General features: G+C 36.2%; 5 protein-coding genes across 9 annotated transcripts; 4 read left to right on the forward strand and 1 right to left on the reverse strand.

Annotated features, from left to right (window-relative positions):
• Positions 332–1893, forward strand: LOC18793383. The gene has a single exon (XM_007222993.2). The coding sequence runs from the start codon at positions 423–425 to the stop codon at positions 1584–1586; it is 1164 nt and encodes a 387-aa protein (XP_007223055.1). The 5' UTR covers positions 332–422; the 3' UTR covers positions 1587–1893.
• LOC18789513 (uncharacterized transporter C405.03c) lies at positions 4706–8894 on the forward strand. Its single transcript, XM_007222941.2, has 8 exons — positions 4706–5194; positions 6206–6607; positions 6846–7060; positions 7246–7316; positions 7414–7515; positions 7907–8024; positions 8132–8267; positions 8525–8894. The coding sequence occupies exons 1-8, from the start codon at positions 5114–5116 to the stop codon at positions 8585–8587; spliced, it is 1188 nt and encodes a 395-aa protein (XP_007223003.1). The 5' UTR covers positions 4706–5113; the 3' UTR covers positions 8588–8894.
• Positions 9480–12039, forward strand: LOC18789466 (ER membrane protein complex subunit 7 homolog). The gene is made up of 7 exons (XM_007225758.2): positions 9480–9738; positions 9833–9876; positions 10372–10480; positions 10641–10704; positions 10790–10906; positions 10999–11107; positions 11534–12039. Exons 1-7 carry the CDS (start codon positions 9644–9646, stop codon positions 11623–11625), a joined length of 630 nt encoding a protein of 209 aa, XP_007225820.1. The 5' UTR covers positions 9480–9643; the 3' UTR covers positions 11626–12039.
• Positions 12554–16273, forward strand: LOC18792189 (hydroxyproline O-galactosyltransferase HPGT3). Its single transcript, XM_007222349.2, has 12 exons — positions 12554–12875; positions 13075–13138; positions 13385–13434; positions 13521–13708; positions 13816–13876; positions 13985–14057; positions 14422–14545; positions 14648–14735; positions 14863–14913; positions 15268–15339; positions 15490–15602; positions 15927–16273. Exons 1-12 carry the CDS (start codon positions 12751–12753, stop codon positions 15947–15949), a joined length of 1032 nt encoding a protein of 343 aa, XP_007222411.1. The 5' UTR covers positions 12554–12750; the 3' UTR covers positions 15950–16273.
• LOC18788910 (cysteine--tRNA ligase, chloroplastic/mitochondrial) lies at positions 16447–20700 on the reverse strand. Of its 5 annotated transcripts, none has more exons than XM_007222827.2 (9): positions 20256–20700; positions 20106–20169; positions 19602–19763; positions 19180–19350; positions 18688–18969; positions 18414–18539; positions 17770–17973; positions 17235–17336; positions 16447–16935 (listed from the first exon to the last, which is right to left on the reverse strand). In XM_007222827.2, exons 1-9 carry the CDS (start codon positions 20597–20599, stop codon positions 16699–16701), a joined length of 1692 nt encoding a protein of 563 aa, XP_007222889.1. In that variant the 5' UTR covers positions 20600–20700; the 3' UTR covers positions 16447–16698. The 5 variants fall into 5 exon arrangements, with proteins under 5 accessions (XP_007222889.1, XP_020409703.1, XP_020409704.1 ...); XM_020554114.1 differs by having other exon boundaries at positions 16475–16923; positions 20256–20663; XM_020554115.1 differs by having other exon boundaries at positions 16475–16935; positions 20106–20173; positions 20256–20600.

Raw genomic sequence — 20753 nt, forward strand, 5'->3', positions numbered from 1 at the left:
AGGGGTCCAAAAGATTTGTAGTCACTCACCGTTGGATGTAAAATTCAACGGTTCACTCAGTCTTGCACTCATTTTAAAAAGCTTTTTTCAACCATTGAATTAATATCCAACGATGGATGACCACAATCTTTTGGACTCCTGTGGTCCAAAGATCGGGACTGTTCTAAATTATTAGGATATAACATAGGGAGTACGAAACTCTAACACAAGAGAGCGGGCACAGTGCATTGTTCAACTGGTGGCGTAACTCAGATTTGCTAAATGAGATTTGGTGGCATTACGTCCACTCTAATTTTAATGAGTGCCGTATGCGGTTTGAACGGTTAGTCGGCAAGTCCGTGCCTTTAATAGACTGGTAGGTGAGCCACTTTCTCAAACAGCTTCAAATCACTGAACTTCGAACCCAAGCAAGCAAAGCAACCATGGACGAAGCTGAGCAGCAAGTAGAGAACCAACATCTTCTCCCGCTGCTAGAGGCTCTGAAGAAAGCTTCTAAAGACCTACAAAGCAACCCCATTTCAATTATATACAACAATTACGACATAAGCACCACCATTGAAGCTCTTCTAGAGCTCGGAACCAAAGCCGACCCCGTTATTTCCATAGACCCAAGTCTCTTCAAGCTCAATCAGTTGCTCAGCAACCTCAAAACCCTTTTCGAAAAACTCGAAAAACTGCAGGGCTATGGCCTCCGGTCCCTCCTCCACCGCCAAATCACCAATTACAAAATTTCCCAAATTGGGTACGCCATGGAAGCAGAGATTCAAGCGTACGTAGATCAGAAAAATGTTCAAAGTTTTGTGAAAACTATGGAAGAGTCTGTCGAAGACGATAAGAAGGTGAAGGCTTTGATGGGTTTAGAGAACAGGTTGGGCCAAGGGTTTGATAAACAGTATCAGCAGTTAATTTTGAGAGCAAAGGTATTTTCTTTTCTTGAATTTATGGTTTGTGACTCAAAGTTTTCGAATTGGGTTCGAGACCAGGCTGCTCTTGCTGTTCTTGGTCTGGTTAAATTCAATAAGGATGTTTTTGTGGGATTGGTGCTGATGGGTCCGATTGTTAGAGCTTTAATTCAAATGGGTTCATCTTGTTCGATTCAAGTCCTCACCGGACTAGTCAAAATCATCAGAACCCCTCTGGTTGATGACATCAATGGAGAAATCCCAAGAATTATCAGCCTCTTGGGCTCTGAAGACTTGTCAACTAAAGTGGCAGCCATGAATTGCATGCTTGAAATTGCGTTTTTGGGCAGAGAGGAAGTGATTGGTTCAATGCTTGAAGAGGACCTGATCAAGAAGCTTATGGGTTTGCAGAGATTGGAGGTGGGTTTGCAGTCCAATGTGGAAGAAAATGGAAGTGTTTGTGTGGAGGAGAGAGAGCCAAAAATGGAGGAAAGTGTGGAGAAATTTCCATTTTCAAGGTGTGTGGCCAGTTTTGCAGTGCAAGTGGAAGTTGGGGAAGGATTGGAGCAGAGTGAGAAAAGAGCTTTTAAATTGGAAATACTGAAGAGAGTGAGAGAGGCCTCTGTTTCTGATGCAGAGGCAGCTACTGTTGTTGCAGAGGTGCTGTGGGGTTCTTCACCTTGAAACTTGATTTCTTAATATAGCTTAAGGTTTTTTTATTATTTATTTTTTGAAGTTTATTTATAGTTTACATTTTTAATTGAGTGTGTAAGTGTAACTTAACGAGGTATTAAGTACTAACCCAAGTTATAGATTAGGGACACCTAATTTTCATGTGCGGTGTGCCCTGTTTCTTAGTTAAGTGATTAACAAATAGGATTGTAGTGTTTGTAATTGTAAGGGTTTGTCATTGTTGGTTATTATGAGATGACAAAAATGTGTTAGCTGGTATGAAGAGCTTAATGAAGCAAATTAGTGATAATGATTATTATTAATTGTATTTTTTCTGCCACCAATGATCTATGTCAATCCAGTCAACTAGTGTTGTAGTTTTCTTGAGAGAGAGAGAGAGAGAGAGAGAGAGAGAGAGAGAGAGAGAGATGATGTTCAGCCCAATTTAGATCAAACTTCACTAAAAAAAATCGAATTTTAAGTTAACTCAGCCCAATTAAAAGTTCATAAGCAGTATTTTGATCATTTAGAAATTGAATTCATTTCCATAAGTTGATTATGTCAACGTGATCGACCCTTGCACTTGTTAGTTTGGAACTCTATCTACTTCATAAATTGTAATAATTTAGAGTAGCTAGAAATTGAATTAGTTTTTATTTTTTTGTTTTAACAAGCAATAGTCTAAATTATTCTAAATTAATCTAATTTATGAGAAAGCGGATTTGAACTTGAATACAAAGGGACAAGCTCACTGCCTTGGCCAACTAACCTAACTCAAGTATGCAGAAGTTTAATTAGTTTAATAGATACCTCATTCTACCTTCGGAATTAGCTAGAATACAGGTACAGAGGTTTTTAAAAATTTAAAAAATAGGTAGGTTGACTTGCCATGGGCATATCCATATTGAAGCTTTGTGCAATGGACTGGAAGGAACTCAAGTCTCAAAGTGCCATGCTTTCTTTCAGCAAGATCTAGCCCAACTACTGGCCTATTAGAGCATCTCCAACAATAGTAGGAAATTAAAATCTTCAAATTGAAATTTGTTAACCTATATAGCAATTTGAAAAATTTTGTTTGCTACTTCAATATTTTGTGCCCTAACAGACTCTTGAATTTAATTAATGCAATGTTATTGAAAAGACTGAAAAATGTGAATGTATTTATTGTATGAAAAGGAAAAAGACATGTTTTAAACATTTTGATGGTAGGTTTTATTTTTCCAAAGTAAAATTAGATGTTTTAAAGAGTAAAGGTCAACTTACTAGTTCTGAAGATAGAGAAAGCAATTGCAGCTTTGATAATTGAATTTGACAAGGATGTTGGAGAGGATTTTGATGATGTGGCGCACCTATACCTATTTTAGCATTCCAAAATTGTTAAAAAGGTCGTTGAATATGCTCTTAGCCCGTACTTCGTGGCTCTCATAAACTTGACACTACATGCTCAAATCTTGTAGTTTGGACTCAAAACAAAATTTAATTTAGTGAAATAAATCCATTACAAAAGTTTATCAAAAAGTGATGAGAGAGGGGTAAGCTGTCGGGTTAGGATTAGTACAAGTTTATGATTCTAATTTCCCCGAACCTAATCAAAACAAAAGTTAAGCTATCTTCTTTTATATATATATATATATATATATACAGAGAGCTTTTATTGAGGGATCCCTTATTTGAGGGACACCCCTTATAGGCCCCACTCCGGATTGTATTTCATTAATCCAAACCGTCTATTTTGTAGATACTCATTCAAAGATCATCTCTACAAAAAATAACTTGAATCCGATATCATGTGATCACTCAATTGAATTATTGAAATTTTAGTACTTTCTTGAAGCACTGTGTTCATTGATTTTGTAAGATACAATTGAATGTCGAAACGGTTTCCGATTTGTCTAATTTTTTGTAAAGATGATCTATGAATGAAGACCTAAAAAATAGATGGTTTGGATTATTGGGAAAAGAATTGTAGGATACCCTAAAGAGCGTCCCTCAAATAATTTTATTTGAGAGATCCCTCAATAGAAGGGGACTATATATATATATATTGACAAAGAGATGAAAACACTCAATACCAGATTTTGTATTCTGAAACATGCTGCTTTTGGTAGATGAATTTTCTGCTGCCCAAAAAATGTCCTTATATTCTAATTTATCTACATATAATTATCCTCTTATATATAAATTTAAATTTGTTTATGCATAAGAGGAGCTACGCTTATCAAAATTAGAGTACCTAATCCAAAATCAACTGATAGACGAAGATACTCAAACACCCAACCTAATACGAGATTTTATATTACGTATGTAACATGCCGATTTTAGTTGGTGTATTTTCTTTACTTAAAAAACAATGCATGATAAATTTGTGAACATCACTGTCCTAAAAATAAATGCCATTATCTACACATTTTTATATTTTTATTCTCCTCCTACCTGCAACTATCATTGGAAATGTCATGTTCTTTGTATAAATGCTTTTTTCTTTTGGCATGCTTATTGTCTTTTCTACCAACAACGATTATTTTATAACGCATACGGTTCTCATCCCACACACTTGATACATAATTATAATTTGATATTTATAAGGAGCATCTTTTCTTTTTCTATTAAAAAAACTTTAATTCTATTCGAAAAATTAGCCTTTTCTTCTAGTTGAAGATAACTTATTGTTTTTAGTTTTAATCACGCCTTGTATTTGGATCAACATACCGTCACAACTCAATGAAATCGAATAAGTGAGTGGGATATGCGATTTATATGGAAATGTCATAAAGTTTCGAGGGTCTTATAAATAGATTTGGATTTTATAATTAATCAAAACATGAGAAAAAGAGAAAGAAAGGGACGGAAAATTAATAACACAAAATTCTAAACCAACAAAAAATATATTTTTTATTTTTTATTTTTGAATATAAATGATAGTCTAAATTACAAGGAGAGGAGCTCACACACGCACTGAAGTTCGATGAGTTAGACCCGTTGGCTCACTTTTTTTATTTTTTATTTTATGTGAAGGGAAATATACTTTTCCATTGTACAATTATTAAACTTTTTATTTTTTGGTAACATTACCGTATGAAAAAGAAGACATATTTTGTAATAATAAAATTGAAACTTATAACAGACATGTAATAGAGAAGGTATTGATTAACTAATAACAACCAAAACGATTTCAGTTCTTTCTTTGTTTGTCTCAACACTTTCCCCCTCCTTCTCTTTCTTCCCGAAATTTAGGATTTCTTTATTTCCTGCAAGAAAGCCAACCCGATTCCCCTTGTCTCACACCAGCAGCCCCGCCTCAACCGGGCCTCTCTCTCTAACTCTCTCTCTCTCTCTCTCTCTCTCTCTCTCTCTCTCTCTCTCTCTCTCTCTCACTAAATATACGCCAGATATTGGAATTCGGGACACCCTGTCACCCACACAAGATCTCATATGCTATAAGGTCGGTGACCAGGGAAAATATCAAAGGCAATTTCAAAGATCTAAGGAGGACCAACCAGATCTTTGAAATTCCTCTGGTTTCTATAACTGGGTTTATTATGGGTTGGAGATACAGAGCTGGGTTGTTCTTAATTGCTACTGTTGTTGTCATTTGGGTTACCTCTGCAGAAGTCACCCAGGTTAGAGTCCTTTATTTTTCTCTTTCTAAATTTGTCATAACTATTTTTGGAGTTTTGGGTGAAATATGAATGTGATTTGTAATTTTTTTTTTGCCTGATGGGTTATTGGTTATTAGGCTTCATGAAAAGGTTGGAGTTTGATATGGATTTGTACCCAATTGATGAACTTTATTAAGTCAGCTACCTGTGTGCTCTTGCTGTTTTGTCTTTGAACTCTTCTAGAAAGGAAGAGAAGCTATTCATATAATGGAAGTTTGGATGTTTGCTTGAATTTATTTAAAGCACTCGGCTTCACCCATTCGAGGAACACTGTAAATATAATATTTTCCAGAACAGAACTAGTGTTCAGTTGCATAAGCACAGTCATCTGTCACCTTTGGCACCTTTGGTGTCTAAGGGACTGAAGGACATACCAAAGAAAACACCAGCTAAGATTTAACCTTTTTCTGTTATTTCCTCATCTTAGTTGGTTGGTATTAAGTTCAATCCGAACACGCTACATGTTTAATTGCTTTCGAGTCACCATGCATCATCTCAAACTTAGTAATGAGCGTTTTAAATGATTAGTTGGTAAACCAATGATGACTATTTTGTTGAAGTGAGTTTGGAGTTTATATAGTGGCCAAATTGAATCCTTTAGTCAACAATTGTGACTATTTAATCACCTTGACCATGGGAGAGCTGATAACTGCTTAAACTCAAGCTACTTCCTGAAAGCTACACGGAATTGGGACCCTTTTAGCAAAAGATTGTGTCTAATTGCTTCAAGCAAAATATTTCTGCATATAAGACTTTGATTGGAAATCTATTGGGATCTGATATAATGGTTTTTTTCCCCCTTAATATCATTGTGTGGAGATGCCTGAAAATTTATTCATAAGCTATAGAAAATCTTTGATTCCATATTATGATATGGTGCATTGTATTTACTTATATATTTAATAGTACTGTGTGCAGTGCCCACGCTTTATATCTTATTGAGGTTCTAGCTGACCAATACTGTCTCTACAGGATATATTTACAGACTATAAGCAGCCATTTGCAGTAACATATCTTGGAGCTTCTCTTATGGTAGTTTACATCCCAATAGCATTCATTAAGGATTGGTTGTGTAATTTACTAAAACGTCGCTCTTCTAAAAGTGGTAAAAATGCAGAAAGCATGAATGAGTTTTCTGCTGGCTTTAGTTCTCCTCTAAAACACATTGGAGGGCAGAAAGACTTTGAATTGGAAATTCATGGGTCCTTGACCAGAAAAGACAGTGATGCAGACCTTTCACCTTGTGCAGAAGCAATACCTTTGGTTTCTAAATACAAAGATGATTTAACTGTGCCGAAACATGATAAAGAGGTTACTGCAAGGCAAATTGCTACTTATGGGTTTTACATTGCCCCTCTCTGGTTTTTTACAGAGGTAAGGAACTTCCTAAAGCTACTTTATTGAAGAATACATTTCGATTGAATTTGAAGTGTTTTTGAGTCCCAGACACGTGTCCCAGAAATTTCCTTGCAGACATGAAATTTTACTTATATATGTGTTTGTCTAATGAGATGCATTTCGTGGAAAGGTCTATTCATTTTTTGTGGAATTGATAATATAAAATCAGTGTGAAGGACATCAAGAAAATTCTTATTCTTTTTTTTTTGTGTAGTATTTTTCAAATGCTGCCCTTGCGCGCACAAGTGTTGCAAGTACAACAGTATTATCCTCGACTTCAGGACTCTTTACTCTTTTCGTTGGTGCATTCTTGGGTGAAGATTCTTTAAATATAGCAAAAGTGGTGGCGGTCTTTGTCAGCATGGCTGGTGTAGCCATGACAACTCTGGGCAAAACTTGGGCTACAGATGAGTCACAACTGAGTGCTGCGTAAGCTTTTACTCCATCTCTGTTGCTGACATCCAAATTATTGTTGACTTCCATTTTATTTGTCTCTTCCTTGATGGAAGATAACATATCTCTTTACATACCAATATCATTTGTTCCCGATATTATGCATCGAATTGCTCTATGTAATGCATGTTTTGGCATTGACAGTTAATATTTTTGTTCAGCAATGGGAAACGTTCTCTTGTTGGAGATCTTTTTGGCCTTCTCTCAGCCATGTCATATGGTCTATTTACTGGTTGGGAAATATATATTTTCATTTATATCTTGGCATTCTTTTTTCCTAAATTAGTTTGACATTAGTATTAACATTTATTTTACTGTTAATGATGTAGTTCTCCTTAAAAAGTTTGCTGGCGAGGGAGGAGAAAGGGTTGATGTGCAAAAGTTGTTTGGGTACATTGGACTTTTTACACTTGTAGCGTTATGGTGGCTTGGTAAGTGTTGCTTGAGTATTAATGCTTTCATTTATCAATTACCAAAGTTCCCGAAGAGGGTTCTTTATGCACACAATGGTTTCCATGTCCCCAGTCACCTGGGTTCTTTTGCTCTACTTTACATAGGAATGCAAAAGCATCTATGCTATTCTACATAGCCTGTCTGTAAGAGGAATTTACTTTTTCTAATTGTAATAAGCGGTACAGAAAGAGGCTATTTTTATGGCATTACTTCAGTTTTTCTCCTTGTGAATATGATATCTAGAAATCAAGCAAGGCACAGTGCTAGCTTGGTGGAAATATGTCTGAGGTTCTTAAAAAGGAAGGCAATCTGTCACTTCTTGACTGAATAATCTCGTTTTTCTCTTCTTTTTATTTTTTATTTCTCCAGTTTGGCCATTGACAGCATTGGGCATTGAACCCAAGTTTACGATTCCTCACTCTGCTAAATTGGAAGAAGTTGTTATTGCCAATGGCTTTGTTGGAAGTGTACTCTCAGACTACTTCTGGTATGTTAAAACAATTCTTTTTTCAATCTGGGATTCCCACACTTGCATTGTCACATGTTTTAAACTCCCACTTCTCTATTTGGCTAATAATAAAAAACTTCCTACAGGGCGCTGTGTGTTGTGTGGACAACTCCACTGGTGGCCACCTTGGGCATGTCGCTCACCATACCCCTCGCTATGGTTGCTGACATGTTCATCCACGGCCGTCATTATTCTGCAGTTTACATACTTGGGTCTGCTCAGGTATGATATTATCATAACTATGCATATAGCATCTGTAGTTGGTAGTTAGTAGTACAGTAGTACCTTTGTAAAACTTTGTTCAAGAAGGCATTTCGTTTTAGCATTTCTCACTCACTTTTGGAGGAAATGATGTCTAGGTCTCTATATTATATTACCAAGTTTTTCATTCAATGCTGTCTGATGCACAAGATACGCATTCAAACTTGTGTCATGTTGCATCTATGAACTCTTTACGTTGCATTTGTTGTATGTTGCAGGTATTTGCAGGATTTGTGATAGCAAATCTTTCAGATTGGTTCTCGAAGAAACTGGGGTTATAGCATTTTATTGAACACTACTACTTGCTTAGTTTGGCAATTCTGATTCTTTTATGGGGCCAATTTTTCTCTTTCCACTCTGATCGGTTGTCAAGTTCTTGAGTTTACCAGTAAGGAAGTTTCTCCTCAATATGGGTGGTTGGTTTGTGTGGGAGGAAAGTGAGGGTGAAAATATAATGTTGTAGCATACTCTCTGTAAATCAATTCTTGGGGGGAGGTTTGTCTTTTCACCATCATCAGCTTTGAGTGTGAGCCCTGTATGTAATAAACCTTTTGGGTTGAAAAAATCTCATTTCACGCACCTTCTCAATGTTTTTTTTCCTCCCAATTCCTTTTACCTAAAAAATAATTTTTATATTATCACACCTCCTCTCATTGTCTTGACAATTAATCTAAATCGTCTATTAGAAATTCAATAGTTCTTCCATATTGTATAGCTCAAAAAATACAAATTAGTCTTCGAATTTTTAGTAGAGGATTTGGATTATAAAAAAAAAAAAAAAAAATTCCTACATTGCTAACACAAGGAAAGAGTCTACATACGAGTTCAAATTTTTTGCTAACATTTTTAACGCCGGTGTAGTCAGAAATTTTCGAAGGATGGGCTAGCTAATTTTTTATGGATGACTTGCTGGCTACTAGCATAAATTCAGATTATTTTTTGGTTGAGAAATTACAAAAAAGATAAAAACTTAGAACAAAGAATTAGAATCATGAGTGTTTTAGCTAGGGATTTACTTTAAAAAAAATATTAATTGAGTTCAAAAATTACCATAGGATGCTTATAGGCCTACTCAAACAAACATTAGCAATTCGTTTCAGTTAACCAAAAAAAAAAATTTCGTTTAATTAGTAATTTTTTATATATACTAGTTTAATTAGTAATTTAAAATATAAAATAAAACAATACCTATTTGAATCAGAATACGATACGGGCCTGATTTGGCTTCTACTACAATAATCTAGCTAAGTGCGTAACACCATATCGCGCAAAACTCTTCGAACAAACAAGTCTCTCTCTCACTCTGAAACTCTCGCAGAAGCTCTTTCATTGTTGTTATGGCGCGGAGCTGGCGATCCAAACCGGCGATTCTGGTGCTTTTCATACAGCTCTGCTTTTCGCTTATCTCTTCGTCGCTCGCAATTTCTCCCGGGTAAGATTGAAAAGTTCTTCTCTTTACCCAAACGATGCGTCAACGATTTTGAAATTAATTTCTTTTATGTTTCTGCTCAAATGATTTGTTGCAGGTCTGCTGATGGGTACACCATCCATGGTCGAGTGAAGATCCACAGTATGTATTTAAAGTGAAATTAGCTTCCTGTTGATTGTTTTTAATGGCAAAGTTTCAATCTTGTATTCAGTTATGGTGAATTTTCCATGTCAATCAATCGATAAACTACTTCAAATCGAGAATTTGAATGGAAAAGGAAGGTTTAAGCTGTGCAATACTTTAACTTTAATTGCTTTTTTGTGTTGGGATGTCTGGATACATGTCAAATCTGATTAGGGCTTGTGGAATAGGGCTGCTTGTGTGGTTAAATTAATCAGTTTATGTGTGGACTTAAGGATTTTTACCCTGATTTGATCAGTGAGAACTAGCTTAATTTTTTTTGGTGCCTTGCTCTAGGTGGGTTAGTCCGGATTACCCTCTACTTTTCAATTTTTTTAAGTCCAAGAAAAAAATTCTTTATTGGTTGCATTCTGCTGTTTAGTTCATTCACCATGTCTCTCTCATCTATAATTAACCACATAGCTCATGCCCGTTATTGACGAATTTGCTCCGCAGGTATGGGGGCGAAAGGGTATGGCCTTTACCAAAAAACATCAAATGTCAAAGTCATACTAAATGCTGGTCAAAGTGTTACCTTTCTGAGGCCTGATGGATTTTTTTCATTGTATCCTTTTCCGTTCTTATGATAAGTTCATTTCTGATACCATCTTTTGTGTCAGCCCTTATGTTTATGTATATGATATTGCATATACTATAGTATATCTTCATGAAATGAAATGCCAATTACTAGGCATACAATATTTCCTTAATGTGTTTATTTAAAGCCATAATGTGCCTGCGGGGACTCATCTGATTGAAGTGACTGCAATAGGCTATTTCTTTTCTCCGGTGAGATTCTTGTATCTATAAATCAACTCTTTTATACTTCTTGAAATGAAATGATCACAAATCTGATATTCCCGTGCTTGCATAGGTCCGAGTTGATGTTAGTGCCAGAAACCCGGGCAAGGTTCAGGCAGCACTGACTGAAAATAGGAGGGGCCTAAATGAGTTTGTTTTAGAGCCATTGAGAGAGGAACAGTATTATGAGGTTGGTTTAGATTTTCACATTCTATTTTATACATTCACTATTTCTGTACCATTATGGATTTTTGACCTCATGTCATGTTTATCTCATTCCAGATAAGGGAACCCTTCTCCATAATGTCTCTTGTAAAGAGCCCAATGGGTCTGATGGTTGGATTTATGGTAGTTGTTGTGTTTCTGATGCCGAAGTTAGTGGAGAACATGGGTAAGTGATCTATGCTTCGTATATGTTTTAAATTTTTTGTCCATGGGCCTGAGACTCGGGTTTACTTTAGATTTACTTGCATCAAAATGACTCATGGAGATGGCATCCTATTCTCTTTTTATACATACACTATTTCTGTACCATATTGTTTTCTGACTTGGACATGTAAATTTTGAATTTTTACTCCTTAGATAGCTGTACACAAATTTATAAACACTTGGTTGTTACCATTGAATTGTTGTTTTTTCATCTGTATGTGGATCACTTACGGTTTTATCACCTCCTATGGTGCATTTGTTCAAAAGAATCCCAGTTGTGTTGATATTACACATGCCCTTCATACTCATGCCAGTCTATTGACTAAATATGCTTATTGATCCTCGCATTGTCAGAGTTACTCAATCAATCTTTTTATGTTAATGACAGATCCTGAAGAAATGAGGCGGACACAAGAAGAAATGAGAAACCAAGGGGTTCCATCGCTAGCGAGCTTGTTACCTGGTGCTGCGAGGAGTTAAAACTGAAATGGAGAAGTATCAACCTCCTCTTCAGGTGGACTTCTGTTTTCCTGCTCAGGAGCTGAGAGATTGTGTATCATTATGGTTAAGAAAGATATTCCAAGAAAGATTACGAGATGCCAGGACTTCTTTCTCTCTCTCTCTCCCCCTCTCTCTTTTTTATTTATTTATAAATTTTTGTTTTTATTTTTTGGCTTAGAGCCTGATGTTACAATGCTAGCAACGCATTTTTCTTCTTCCTAACGTTATGTATTGATAGTGTAGTTTTACATTGATGTAAACAATTGGGGTTTTAGGTGTCTATCATCTGATTGGGTTGTGATGCTGACAACCAGCCGGCCGTGCTTAACAGTGTATTAGTTTTTGTTTGCTTATTGTTAGATTTGCAATTTAATGAAAATAATTTTTTGCAGATGTCTAGTATGTTATCTTAAATTCTGATTTATGATTGCATATTCAACCCATAATCAATGGTGACGAGAAAAAATAAATCATTCTTCAATTTAAATTCCTTCTCAAAAATCAATCGTAAAGGGATAATACTAGTATGCTAAAAAAACATACAGAATTCGACATTTTTTTGCTTTAATTTTTTACATGGTAGGCGTGAGCAAAAAATTGGTCGAGCTGTTCAAATCAAATTTACATGCTTGGTTTAGTTTGGTCGAGCCCGTAATTTGTAAGAGTTTGTAACTCTAATGGTTGAGAGCATTTATTATGATGTCTTAGTTCGATTTCCTTCCTCCTCAATATTCCTTATATCAAAGAACCTAATCGAACTAAACTGTAATTAAGTTGATATAGTGCGGTCTGGCCTAGGAAACCAACAAACATATTCAAATCCATAAAATTTGGAGGCCCAATATTCACAGAAAACCAGGACTTTAACTAGTTGGGCCTAGAAAGTAACCGCTCCATTTAATCTCTCTCTCTCTCTCTCTGAAAATTCAAAGTTTTTGTTTTGGTCTTCAATTAGTTTCTGGATTTCAGATTCCTTACCATATTCAGTTTAATCTATTATGTCAGTTTCATAATTTCTGTCTGAATCAGGCACTAAATTGCATCTACAAATTTCGTGTCCCTCTATTGCGCTGCTCTTTCTCTCTCTACTGCTTCAGAATTGAGATGGAAGGCTTACCCACAACGACGAAATCAGAGAGGCGATGGAGATCGAAGCCTCTTCAGACGTCCAAGCCATCTATCCTAATGGCCTTCTTCTCTTGCGTCGCTTGGCTCTACGTCGCTGGCCGGTGCGTTCTTAATTGCCTACGAAATGTTTCAAAAATGAACTTTCAGCTTTAAGTTTTAATCCAATGCCATGGTTAATTTGAAACGTAGAGTTTCAATTTCTCAGCTTTCTGTTTGATCTGATACAATTTGATGATTTTATAGCATTTTAAGAATGCGTGGTTATTATAAAGTTGATGACTTGTTTTTTGGGACATCCAGGTTGTGGCAAGACGCAGAGAACAGAACAGTACTCACTAATATTCTTAAGAAGAACTTAGGCCAGGTTCCATTCAAACCTTTTTATTTGAGACTTTAATTTAATTTATTTTTTTCTACCATTAGACCTAGGAAGGCATTGATTCAGCTCAGTTAGCAATTTCTAGGTAAGAAAAGAATGTGCAAGACTCAAATTTCTTGTTCAATTTCCATTTTCTAAGTTAACCCAACAACCAAAATGACATATGGTGACAATTTATGATGCCTGTTTGAATTCAATTTAACTTTAGTGATGTTTCTGTCCATCTGTCAGAGACCAAAGGTTCTTTCAGTTGAAGACAAGTTAGCGGTCCTTGGATGCAAGTATGCTCCTACTTTTTGTTTCCCTCGAATCAGATTACTTGAGTTGTGCCTTGTATTAGTTTTGTATTAATGGTAGTGCTGTTCAGAGACCTGGAGAGGAGGATTGTGGAAGCTGAGATGGACCTGACGTTGGCCAAGAGTCAAGGATACCTCAAGAATCACTTGCAACAAAAGGTGTCTTCTTCTGGTCAATTGCTCGCTGTTATTGGAGTTTATACTGGATTTGGTAGTCATTTGAACCGAAATATGTTTAGAGGGTCTTGGATGCCTAAAGGTCAGTTGGGATTTCTGATGGAAACATATGCAGATTTACAATGTGTGCAAGGCTTGAATTCAGATGAATTGTTGATCGGTCTTAGTACTTACACTCAACGTATGCAGGTGATGCTTTGAGAAAACTAGAAGAAAGAGGAGTAGTCATACGCTTTGTAATTGGTCGGAGGTTTTTCCTCGCACTTTAATCCCAATATTAGTACTAGTGTAACTGTTTTAACTGTGGTAGTTACTATGGAGACACTCTTCTCATAATTTTTTTGCTTTGAACTTGCAGTCCCAATCAGGGTGATAGCTTAGATCGCAATATTGATAAGGAAAGTCGGTCGACAAAGGATTTCTTGATTCTTGTAAGCAATAAAATCTCAGTGTTATTGAAATACATCTGGTTCAATATTTTACCCCAGGCTTTACAAGTATTATGGTCGTTTAGAAACTGTAATATAATGATATGTTACTCATAAAACAATTTAAAAATCTTCAGAATTTTTTATAGCTAAAATATATTTCAAAATTCCGATTTTTTTATTTTTTATGCATAATTGAAGTGATAGATATTTGATGATATGACTTTTATTGTATTATCTTCATAATTTGTAATAAACCAAAATTTCAGCATTTTTGTAGTTGCAGGTTACCTCTTATATATGGATAACTTAAGATTTTATGATTGTGGAAAATATAGAGTTTGAATATGTAATATTATTATATCAGGAAGGTCATGAGGAGGCTCAAGAAGAGTTGACCAAAAAAGTAAAGTTCTTCTTCAGTACTGCAGTTCAAAATTGGGATGCTGAGTTTTATGTCAAAGTCGATGACAATATCAATCTTGATCTTGGTAGAGCTTCGCTTCCTATAAATTTGTGAGAGCATTCAGTACTAAATTTTATCAGAAAATTTTTGTACATCATTTACAACAGTTTTTCCTGACCTAACACAGAGGGGCTAATTGGACTTCTTGAACATCGTCGTGCTCAAGATGGTGCTTATATCGGTTGCATGAAGTCAGGAGATGTGATTTCTGAAGAGTATGTACTTTACTATCCTACACCTCTGTGCAATTTGATCGTACTTTTCCAATTTTATTTGCAGAGCTTGAGGCTGATAGGGTTACTACGATGCAGCTTTTGACTTTGAAAATGTTTCAATTTGCAGGGGAAAGGCTTGGTATGAGCCTGACTGGTGGAAATTTGGGGATCAGAAATCGTAAGTGATTGAATCCACTGAATAAAACAGCATCTAATGGGCATTGCATGCTGTATGCTGTGTTGATAACTTGATACAGACTCTGCGAACACACACAATCCCACTCTAGTAAAGAGTTTAAATAGGGAGGTCATTTGAGTTTTTAATCATGGTCATAGAAAGAATCTGATGGCCAAAGATTTGCTACTTACTAGGGCCTTTTGTATGTGTGTGTGTGTGTTTTGTATGTAATGCATGTTCCGAGATACTGTTTTGTCTATATATTTTATAGAGTCATGTCATGTCTGGACTGGTCTAGTTGCTAATATTTTCAGATTTGGTTATCATTTCCACAAATTTTTTTTTCCCTTCCAGGTATTTCCGTCATGCAGGTAGTTCACTCATAATACTATCCAAGAACTTAGCTCAGTATATAAACATAAACAGGTTTGTTGTGAATGTTATAAACAGATTTTCATTTGGATATAAATGTCGTTATAAGCTATCAAGCTATGAGAATGAATTTGTTAGACTTATTTATGCATTTCATTATCCTGTGAATAAATCAGTCGCATTTCTGTTTACTTTCATATGCAGTGCATCTTTGAAGACTTATGCTCATGATGATGTATCAGTGGGTTCATGGATGATGGGTATCCAAGCCACATATATAGATGACAACCGCCTTTGTTGTGGTAGCATTAGACAAGGTAAATTTACTCCATGCTTTGTGTTGTTTTTATAAAAAAAATAAAAACCTCCCACGTCTTGCTCACTGAAGTTACCTCATTTTTGTAAATTGGATTACGGGAAAATAAAAAAATGTACAGATGTTTTTGGGTCTTCTAGCTTGAAAGAAAATACTAAAATAGAAAGCAAAGACACTTTAAATTGATTTAAACCCCGCTCCCCAAAGAAAAAATATTTATGAAAAAAGAAAAGAATTCCCTTATGGTTTAGGTCTTTTGGTTATGTTTGATTTGATGGATGCAACTTGTGTTGACAATTTCCATTTAACCCTTCCAATTTTCCAGACAAGGTGTGTTCTTTGACTTGATCAAGGGGATATAATCTTTTGTTCGAAGAGAAATTATTCTGGTCATGCAAGTTTTGCGCGAGCATCAAAACAATGTTCAGAGCATGATGGCCATATCCATGCTCCACTAAGGTGCTGTGAAGGTTGGTTGCAAAGGATTTGCAACATCATTCTTTTATATGTGAAGATCGGCTAGAAGTTTTCTTTTCATTTTTAGTCAAAGAGTTAACGGATTGACTAGACCGCCCCCTGCATTGGGTGATAGCTTGGATACTTTTGGATGAATTGGATATGTTATTTGTTTTACATAGTCAATAATATTAAAGCTTCTCCCTTCTATTTCCATGCAGCCGTTGCTCTCGTGTTAAAAGAGAGGGCATTACTGTTGGGCTGATTGGTCTTGTAGCTCCTCTATTTACTGTATTCAGATTCCCAAAATTATATTTACAGACATCTAAAGTTTCACAACATTGATTTCAAACGCATCAGCAGATGAGGAAATATGTAAACTGAGTTGATAAAGCCGAAAACCATTAATTGACAAACTAAAAAATTGGGGAACCAGACTTGGCCGCCAAAACTTCATCAATGGTCAATCAAATTTCTTCTCATGGTTATCAAACCTGAACTTGAATTTACCTTTTTCTATCATTACATTTGGAAACCCAAAACCTATTTTTCAGAATTGCTTACGAATGAAAATTGTAAGTACCCTTATCCTATATGGTATGATACTGGCAAATTGTAACAATGCTGATAGCGTGAGCCATTTAAGTTATTGAAACCTGCTGTTCTTGAATTGCAAGAGGTACGGCTGGTCTCCATGTTGTCCCATCTGGGCTGTCCATTAGAGCAATCCCCACAGCAGCTAAGTCTTTTCTGATTATATCTGATCTTTCATACTCCTTGTTCTTCCTTGCTGCAGTTCTTTCATCAATTTTTTGCAATACTTGATCTTCTGTTAACTTTGCACGCTTCAAGGCTTTATCCCTCAGCTGCTGCAGAATCTGCAGCATAAATTAGTTTTTATCTCCTATAATAAACCTTATTGAACAAGAAAAATAATTGAATAAAAGGTTTTCAGATTTCAGTGTCCATGACGCTTATTGGGATTGATTCTTTTTTATCATGTAAGGTTCCCATACTTTTCGGAAAAGGGGTCAACTTTTGTCCAGGAATCAAAGTATATTATACAAATATATCAATATGTAGTCACCTTTATGGTAAATTTCCAGTAAAATGCTATTTAAAAAAATCTCATAAACTCATAATGCAATGAGTAGTAGTATCGACACAACTTCCATACCTCAGAGTAACTTTCAGGCATCAATCCTAAAGTGCTCAAAACATTCCCAAGTATCTTCCCAAAAGCTGCAAGCGACTCTATCCGCAATTCTTGCTTCTTCCCCTGTATAAATTTATAAAGTACAAGACAATACAGAGCTCAAGAAAATTTGAGAAATAAAAAGAAAAACAGAGTCATTAGTGAGAAAGACGATCATGTTTATACAGCTGGGAGAAGAACCACAGAGTCAGAATTCTCAAACTACTATTACCATGTTAGCAACTTTTTTGTTTTTTTGGTTCCTAGGTTCAACACTTTTTCTTGGTTAAGGTTGAACACATTGATTTACAAATTTCTGTTTATTCTAACTCAAGAGATGCTTGGGTTCAATAACCTTTGAATCCTTATTTGATATGTAAACAAAACTAACCCTAAACGTATTTGTACTGCAAACTAAAATCTACATCACATCCTAAACATAAAGAGTTTCTAAAATGCTGTATGCCACGTTCAGTTAATTATAATCATATTAAACTTAATGAGTATGACCCAATACCTTACGAGTATGTAGCAGATCATTAATAGTTTTTAATGGGTCTGATAGTGCAGCCAAAACAACAGGAGTGTGAAGATCATCTGACATTGATGTTACAAAAACATTATAGAAGTTATTGATGATGTTCACTGTATCAGGTGGGATGGTATCTTTCAGGGTAACCACATCACGCTGGCTTAGTGCACTTTCACAATCATGTAACGTCTGCAACAAGAATAAATTTGATCAAAAAAGCAAAATGGAATCAAAATATGAATAGATAATAAGACATCTCTAGATTCAGGGAAAAAACCTCAAGTATATAAACAATTTAAAAAGTTCTCAAAATTTTGTAAATCCTGCTGGCATCTAAAACAAAATATTCACATATATAAAACTACATCTTCCATCAAGGACCCAAAGCAGACAGATTGACCTGAACCCCAGCAGATTGGACCAGAAAAACATTAACAAATGTGATCCACAAAGTTCAGGTGTTTCTCCAGCTAAAAAGAAAACACACAAATTCAGGTATTTCACTCAGCATTTTGCATATGTGATGTCTTTACATTCATGTGTCTGTGTGGTGTTGGCTGGGAGGAAGGAAGGGAGAGAGAGGAGAGACAGGCTTCTTCCATCTGCAGAGAAGTAGGATACTGTGGTACCTGATAAATGTAGAAAATCCGATCTGAAGCACTTTCAAGCAGCACATCAGCGTAGTTGATTGGAGACTGATAGTGGGTCCCTAACAAGAAAAGTCGCAAAGCCAGGGGATGGTAAAGGTCTATAACCTGTAAGATCCAATATTTACAACAAAAGGAAAAGTCAGATAAGACTTCAATTCTTAAAGCTCACTGACCAATGACAAAGGCATGTGCCAAAAAATGAAAAAGAAAGAAAAAAAGTGTGACCACTTTAAGCAGAATGGAAGCCTTTTACCTGCCGAATTGTGAAAAAGTTTCCAAGGGATTTGGACATTTTCTCTGAGTCAACAGTGACAAAACCATTGTGTATCCAGTAGCTTATATTACTGTGGTTACACACAGCACAACTCTGAGCAATTTCATTCTCGTGGTGGGGAAACACAAGGTCCATCCCTCCACCATGTATGTCAAAAGAGTAACCCAGATAAGCGGCACTCATAGCACTGCACTCGATATGCCATCCAGGTCTACCAGGGCCCCATGGACTGTCCCAGAAGGGTTCTCCTTCCTTTGCAGTCTGTAAACATTAAAACATTACCATAAAATCAACATCCCACCCAACCGTGTTATATAACATGTTGCATATGTCATTGTGTATGCATGTAAACAAACAAGTTAGAATGCTTTATAGTAAGAACATGAATCAGCTAAGAGCCAGGCAGCTTTATCGATGAAAATACAATGTCAAATTTGCCATCATTTTTCTGATAGTTATTACAGACACTACCTTCCATAGGGCAAAATCAGCAGGATGTTTCTTCCTTGAATCAACAGCAACCCGCTCACCAGCTCGATTATCTTCTAATTTTCGCCCAGATAGACGTCCATAATCTGGGAACTTTTCAACACTGAAGTACACATCCCCATCAACGATGTAGGCATATCCATTTTCAATAATCTGCCCAGGGAGCACATCAAGAATGGGTGTGAGAGAGAGTTAAATGTAAATCATGAGAACAGAAGCATTTGTGATGTGTCTAATAAATATGCATCATAACATAAACAGTTGTACTTCTATGATCTCCAAACTTGGCAAACTATCCAGTTCAATCCTATAAGACTGCATACTCTTTGTGCCAGGACACAAGGTGCTAAAAGCCTAAACGTGATACTTTCAATAGATTTTGAAATATGGGTGGAAAAGAGTACCTGCTTTATCATATCAAGGATCTGTGGCATATGATCGGACACTCGTGGTTCCGCAGAAGGAGGCAGGCAATGAAGATAGACCATATCTCGATTGAACTCCTCGCAGTATCGTCTGCTCAAACTGATTGGATCCTCCCCCAACTCCTTTGCTCTAGAAATTATCTACAGAATTTGAAAAGTGCAGACTCAGGTATCCTGTCATGCCAATGTGGAAAGTAATGGGTACTTGGCATCCAACTTTTGTAACATAAATTCATCAAGCTGTATCAATACACTTAAGAACTACCAACCAAACTTAGAAATAATCCAGGAATACAATAAACAACAGAACATGATGCATAAAACTACTGATAACCCTAGCAGCAGGGAAATTCAGTTGTGCAATGTGAATGAATAAATCCCATGTAACATAACAAAGATATCATTTAAAAGAAAAAAGAAAACCCATCACCCAAGTCTGAAGCTTGAAAACTGGAAACATTTAAACAAAACAAAGAAACTTACTTTGTCATCAACATCTGTGAAGTTCCGAACATAAGTGACTTGATATCCCAAATGCCTAAGATATCTGCCTATTTCTCAAAACAATGAGTCTCAAATCAGCATTAACAAAAACCTAAATGAAGAAAACACACAAATACAAGAGAGATGGACCTGTACAGAACATCGAAGGTAACATAGACCCGAGCATGGCCGATATGGCTGAGGTCATAGGCTGTTACTCCACAAACATACATGCCCACCTTCCCTTCAGTTTTCGGTCTAAACACCTCCTTCTTCCTGCTGATTGTGTTCTGCAGCCACAGCTCCGAAAATTCTGGACTCTCCCATTTACCACCTATCCCAATCGACGGCTGAGAGTGGCTTGAAGTACTCACGCAACGAATTCTCCTTTTGGGCTTGAACAAGCAATGAAAACGGTGGGTTCCGAGTTGAACCGTCCGAGTGGAGTAGGGGATTGAGAACAAGGGTCTGTAGAACTTGAGCAGAGTGCTCATCTTGCTCTCTCTGTCACTGAACGTTTTCTGCGAGAGACTCTGTTAGCGCTTTATCTACAAATAAATAAGCGGGCCATTTTGTTTGGGGGGGGCTGGGTTGTTAATGCTCTGTTTTTGGGCTTTCCAAGGCTTTGCCTCCATTTCATACATATTT

This window comes from Prunus persica, chromosome G1 (assembly GCF_000346465.2).
Source record: "Prunus persica cultivar Lovell chromosome G1, Prunus_persica_NCBIv2, whole genome shotgun sequence".
NCBI classification, from domain to species: Eukaryota; Viridiplantae; Streptophyta; class Magnoliopsida; order Rosales; family Rosaceae; genus Prunus; species Prunus persica.